This window comes from Myotis lucifugus, unplaced genomic scaffold (genome assembly GCF_000147115.1).
Source record: "Myotis lucifugus unplaced genomic scaffold, Myoluc2.0 scaffold_1683, whole genome shotgun sequence".
In the NCBI taxonomy this organism is placed as follows: Eukaryota; Metazoa; Chordata; class Mammalia; order Chiroptera; family Vespertilionidae; genus Myotis; species Myotis lucifugus.
The window spans coordinates 5,579-12,271 of record NW_005872731.1 but is presented as its reverse complement, the minus strand read 5'-3'; the positions used below and the strand labels follow the sequence as shown (position 1 = coordinate 12,271).

The following is a 6,693-nucleotide window of genomic DNA, read 5'->3' as shown; positions in this document are numbered from 1 at the left end:
ACACCCAGTCACTAGTAAAATATAATGATGTACTACTGAAATATCTTATGTCCATGTTCAATGCCATCATTTTGGCAGTTTGAATGTGGTGGTGATATTTACACCAGGGAAGTTTTCAACTACTACAAACCTAGACTTCAATGTATCATTAAATGCGTAAACTTAAAGGACACTGGTGGAGAATTAACAATGCAGATTAAATGTGTAAGTGTATGGTACAAGTGGGCTATAAATCGCACATAGGGTAAAAATTGAGAAAAACCATTTTGTTTATAGAATTCAAAAACCAAGAATGCCATATGGCCAAAAAATCAGTCGAGTCACTGAGGACTGAGTGAAATTCAAACATATGTCATAGAGGCTGCACCGCCCTCCTATTGGTTAGAATAGAATAATAAATTAAGATTAAAAGTAAACAAAAAATCCTCAGCATTTTAACAAAGAAGATAAAGACAGTGAAAGAAATACATGAAGAAATCATTACCATCAAACATCTTTATGGAAATGAAGTTAAAACAAAAGCGAGTTAACAGTACACTCATTGATGGGGCTAGTACTTAAAAAGATTAACCTTTGCATGTGCTGGCAGAGTTGCATAGAATTTTCTGGGTGGGTGGGAAGGCAAAGTGATTGACCATTTTAGGTCACAGTTCCATATATGTTGAAATGTACCACATTCACTGACACTGGAACAGTTTGATAAGACATACATCTGTAGAAAGAATGGAATACAATATTCTGAGCTGTTTTATTTATAAAACCCCAAACGTAGAAATAACTGAAATCATAGGCAGCTCAACAGTAAAAGTGGTTATCCATAGAATACAATATTTTCTAGAAATAAAACATTAACTATTTATATAAATGTTAGTGTTAAATCTCAAACTATCTGTGTAGCATGAAGGAAGCCAGTGTTTGTTAAAGAGAATTCACCTTATAGTGCCAATAAATTTATGAAAAATATGAACTACTCTATTCAAAAGGAAGGTAAATCAATGTCTGCATGGAGGGTTGGGGAAGCAGAAATATTACAAAATGACTGGAGGCAAATACATAGTGTGGCAAATTCAGGTTTAGAGTAGTTGGTGTTGAAAATAATGCACTAATAAATAACAACACAAATATAAAAACACCCTTAAAAAAAAGATCATAAACCAGAGCAGAGGAGAGCACAGAGTTTGCAGGTTGGTGAATAAAAAACCCCCAAAATTTATCAAAGCATAATGTGAGTACCACTATGTCCCTGAAAGAGGTAGTAGCACTGCTTAGCTAAGAACAGGTGCTCTGAATGAATCCTGGGTGAGGTCCATTTTCTAGTCATAGAGAAATGAATGAAGATACTGCCAAGAGCTTGGAGGAATCATAATTACCTCAAGCAGAAGCGAGAACACAGAATACATTCTCTTGAGCACCCAGGGAATGTGACCGATGCACACTCCTCAGGTGAGGCAGGTGTTAGCTGTGAAATCTCTTTAGTGATAAACACTCACAGTGACATCATTGGGTTGTAGGTCTGGACATGTTAGCAAGTCCAACACAGATCCTTCAAGTCTCACTTGTACCTCAATTTTATGACGAATCTAGCAGAGTGTATGTTCTCATTAAAGGGGTTTACATTCATGTAAATGGGTCCCATAGAGCCCCTTAAGTGTTCTTATACTTAGTGAGAAAAATAAAACATTCCCTGCACATTTACATCTTTTCTCCAGTGTGAAATTACAGGTGTCTAACCAGGTTATAGTTGTAGCTAAAAGGAATCCCACACTCACTACACTCACCAGTGTGAACTCTCTTGTCTTCACTGGGGATAGAGCTTTCACTAAAGGATTTCCCACATTCACTACACTCATGTGGCTTTTATCGAGTATGAACTCTGTGGTGTTTCCTGAGGGCAGACCTTGCACTGAAATGCTTCCCACATTCACTACACTCATATGGCTTTTCTCCAGTGTGAACTCTGCGGTGGTTAATGAGGGTAGCCTTTTCTCTGAAATGTTTCCCACAATTGCTACACTCATATGGCTTTTCTCCAGTGTGAACTCTTTGGTGTATAGTGAGGGCTGCCTTTTCTCTGAAATGCTTCCCACATTCACTACACTCATATGGCTTTTCTCCAGTGTGCACTCTGTGGTGCTTATTGAGGGTAGACCTTTCACTGAAATGCTTCCCACATTCACTACACCCATATGGCTTTTCTCCAGTGTGAACTCTGCGGTGGTCAGTGAGGTTAGCCTTTACTCTGAAATGTTTCCCACAATCGCTACACTCATATGGCTTTTCTCCAGTGTGAACTCTGTGGTGTATAGTGAGGGCAGCCCTTTCACGGAAATGCTTCCCACATTCACTACACTCATATGGCTTTTCACCAGTGTGAACTCTGTGGTGTTTAGTGAGGTGAGAACTCTGACGAAAGGATAGCCCACATTCACCACACTCATATGGCTTTTCTCCAGTGTGAACTCTGTAGTGTTTAGTGAGTTCAGCCGTTTCAGTGAAATGCCTCCCACATTCACTACACTCATATGGCTTTTCTCCAGTGTGAACTCTGTGGTGTTTAGTGAGGGCAGCCTTTAATCTGAAATGCTTCCCACATTCGCTACACTCATATGGCTTTTCTCCAGTGTGAACTCTTTGGTGCACAGTGAGGTGACACTTGTGACGAAAGGATATCCCACATTCACTGCACTCATATGGCTTTTCTCCAGTGTGAACTCTGTAGTGTTTAGTGAGTTCAGCCGTTTCAGTGAAATGCCTCCCACATTCACTACACTCATATGGCTTTTCTCCAGTGTGAACTCTGTGGTGTTTAGTGAGGGCACCCTTTTCTCTGAAATGCTTCCCACATTCGCTACACTCATATGGCTTTTCTCCAGTGTGAACTCTTTGGTGCACAGTGAGGTGACACTTTTGACGAAAGGATATCCCACATTCACTGCACTCATAAGGCTTTTCTCCAGTGTGAACTCTCCCATGTGGAGGGTGGTGAAACATTTGTCTACATACTTCCCCACATTTATTATACTCATAAATCATATCTCCAGAACAGAGACCTTTCTGATAAGCAACTTTCTGTTTCTGGCTGTCAGCTCTTTCACATTCCACCCACTGGTGATGTCTTTTTCCACTGAGAAATTCCTGTGAAATCTCATTGTTACTGTGTGGCTCTTTAGTGTTAAGAGTGGCCTGGTGCTGGAGAAGCCCTGAGATGGCTGGAGAGTTTTCCCCAGCATCCATGCTAGCTGCAGGCATCCCAGATAAGTAGAAGCAGCAACTCCTCACAAGCAAGGCACTCTCCATATCTTCTTTCCAGGGCTTCTCTCCACTGGCATCCTTCTGTTGCTGGTGCGGGTTTGCGCTGAAACACAAGTCTCTCACACACGCATCACTTAAGAACACATTCTTCTCAAAGTAAACCACTTGTAAGTCACTCAGGTGCAAAATATCTTTTAACACTGAGAAGCACGGCTTACACAGATGGGTCCTCTGGGTGGATGTAGCTGTCCTGGAAGCCCTGAGCTGAGAATCTCCTAAGGATACACTGTGCTGAGAGTAGGCCTCCACATCATCCATCTTACGCCAAGGACCTGAAAACAGAGGAATGATGACAAAATGAATGTTGACTCTGGTGACAGCGGGAAGTCCCATTATAAAAGTGGGTTGCACATACTACATTGGTTTAATGCAATTGGCTGAAAATAAAAGACCTGAAAGATGGATTAGTAAGAGGTCACTCTGAAGTTCTTGAGCACTGAAGATCACAAAACAAGGGAGACTTCAGCAGAAATAGAGCAAAAACAAGACAAGTAGCACATGGAGGAGAATTGCACTGTCCAGCTCATTCTGCTGCTAACAGCATTCAGTAGATCAGTGATGGCGAACCTATGACACGTGTGTCAAAGTTGACATGCAAACTCATTTTTTTGGTCGATTTTTCTTTGTTAAATGGCATTTAAATACATAAAATAAATATCACAAATATAAATCTTTGTTTTACTATGGTTGCAAATATCAGAAAAATTCTATTTGTGACATGGCACCAGAGTTAAGTTAGGGTTTTCAAAATGCTGACATGCTAAGCTCAAAAGGTTTGCCATCACTGCATCAGATCTTCTATGCTGGTGACATAGGCAAGCTGTGCAGAAGGTTGGTTACATCTCATTCCAAGTAAAATTCAATAAACAAGTAGCTGGTATTTTAGGGGTATTTAAGCATGTACACTGAGTGGCCAGATTATTATGACCACCCCATCAGTACAAAGAAATGAATTAGTTATGCAAAGAATAATAATAATAATAATGATAATAAAACCTTGAGAGTATTTGCTTAGGAAGTTTTCAATATTGAGTATTTTGTAAGTGTCAATGAAGTCCTGATGGGGTGGTCATTATAATCTGGCCACTCAGTGTATGTGCTCCTTATAACACTTGCATAGGTCCATGTTGTAGAATACTGCAGAAAGAGATGTGCAAAGGAATAGGTGATGTAAAAAGGACACAAAGGCAAAGATATCCAAAGCTAGAAAGTCATTGATGAAATGAGAAGCCAGCAAAGTGTCAAATATGGAAAAGGAAATGTATAAATGAAGGGTGGCCATTGGAACTTGCACCAAACATCATTAGACAGGAGCAGGTTCCTGGTACAATCTGAACACCATCCTTATGTCATACCTCCCCCAAGCTGCCACTCAGCCAGGCCAGGCTTCCCTTAGGAACATCCTGTACGTTCACCCTGCAGAAACCCAGGGTTCTCCCTGCACCTCCTTCTCTAGAAATATCTACAAACTAAATATTCCAAGTATCAATGAAAGACAACAGAGGTGAGCAGCCATCACTTGCGCATTGCATTCGGCTTGCAATAGTATTCACAGAAGGTAATATTACAAACAACAATGGAAGGAGAGTCTTACAATAACAGCCCCTGGTTCATGTATATAAAGAAGATACCTGGCACAGGCATTCACCAAGGTCCTTATCTACAGAAAAGGTGCCGAAGTGGAGGCCATGGATCTGGATATAGTCACCCTTCCTGGGTGCGGAAGAGCAGGAGGGACCTATTAAGCTGTCTGTAAGGCTGTTGACACCCAGACACTTCCTGCAGTTCCGAAGGCAACTGGTGTTAGGGAAGTTTGTGGAGTCTATTGCTCAGGGCTCTCTGAGAGCTCAGCACTGGCAGCCACAGCCCATTTCACAAGACAGTGGGGGAAATGAGCAGAGCCCTTGGTCTTGCTTTGAGAGAGAGAGTGCTATGTCTGGAGAATAAATAAAGAGTGGGCATCACTTCAGGACACTAGGAGAGATGAAGGTCTTACCTACGAATGATACAAGTGAAAACACTTCCAGCATCACATCACAGTACAGACGTCTCTGAGCCTCATCAAGGATCTCCCACTCCTCCTGAGCGAACGCAATGGCCACGTCCTCAAAGTTCATATCCTGTCATAATGAGGACAGTACATCCCATGATAAGATTCTCTCTTGAGATGCCAAGTTTGTCACACTCCCCACCTGGCACATCCATCTGCTTCCTCTACTCCCCACATCAGGGAAGACAGCAGGCCTTAGTCCCATCAAAGTCAATATCTCCTTATATTCCTACTAGAGGCCCGGTGCACAAAAATTTGTGCACTTGAAGGGGGCCCTCAGCCCAGCCTATGCCCTCTTGCAGTCTGGGACCCCTCGGAAGATGTCCACCTGCTGGCTTAGGCCCACTCCCTGGTGGATCGGGTCCAAGCTGGTAGTCATACATTCCTCTGGCAGCCCGGCAGCCCTGGGGAAATGTCCACTTGCCAGCAGGGAGCAGCCCTAAGCTGCAGTCCGACATCCTTAGCCCTGCTGAGGAAGTGGCAGAGGCTCCCACCACCACCGCTGTACTGGCAGCCGTCAGCATGGCTTGTGGCTGAGGAGACCTCCCCCTGTGGGAGAGCACTGACCTCCAGGGGGCAGCTCCTGCACTGAACGTCTGCCCCCTGGTGGTCAGTGTGTGTCATAGTGACCAGTCATTCCTAGTTGTTCTGCTGTTAGGGCTGATGGCTGTTTGCAGCTGGTCATATTCCCTTCAGTGTGCGGGTCCCCACTGGGGTGCCTGGCCAGTCTGGGTAAGGGGCTGAGGGCTGTTTTCAGGCTGGCCAAGCCCCCTGGTGACGGAAGCTCCCAGCCTCTCCTTTTCTTTTCTTTTTTAATTCTGGGGTTTATGTACCTTCTAGAATTGAAACTTTGTAGCTTTGAGAGGAGCTCAGAGCTGGCCAGGGTGGGCGAGAGGGAAGCCTGCTGGTCGCTCCAGCTCCATTGCCATGGCCAGCTGAAAGCACGTATCTGGGGTTTATTTACCTTCTATAATTGAAACTTTGTTGCTTTGAGTGGAGCTCAGAGCCCACCGTGGCAAGCGGGAAGCTTGGCTTCCTCCATCATTGGGGCCACCAAGCCTCCTGCTTGCTCCAGCTCCGTGGCTGCCAGCCGCCATCTTGTTTGGTTAATTTGCATATAGTCGCTCTGGCTGACTGGTGGGCGTGGCTTAACCGCTTGAGTCCCAAGCAGTGTGATCGCACTGCTGAGATTTTATGTTGAGAAAACCCAGCACATTTCGAACATTGTGGACAGCTGATGGTGCGTTACCGATTGTCAAAGTCGCGCGCTCAGATTTACTGATGCAAATACATCACACAGCTCCTTTTAATTAATATCCGTTTGAGTCCCA

General features: G+C 43.8%; 1 protein-coding gene across 1 annotated transcript; it reads right to left on the bottom strand.

The window, feature by feature from the left end:
- Positions 1-1,827: 1,827 nt before the first annotated feature.
- Positions 1,828-5,429, bottom strand: LOC102436764 (zinc finger protein 260-like; the record flags this gene model as incomplete). The annotated part of the gene is given in 2 exon segments (XM_014450055.2): positions 1,828-3,584; positions 5,309-5,429. Coding segments are annotated over 2 exon segments (1,878 nt in total), but the record flags the coding sequence as incomplete, so codon positions are not given.
- Positions 5,430-6,693: the final 1,264 nt, after the last annotated feature.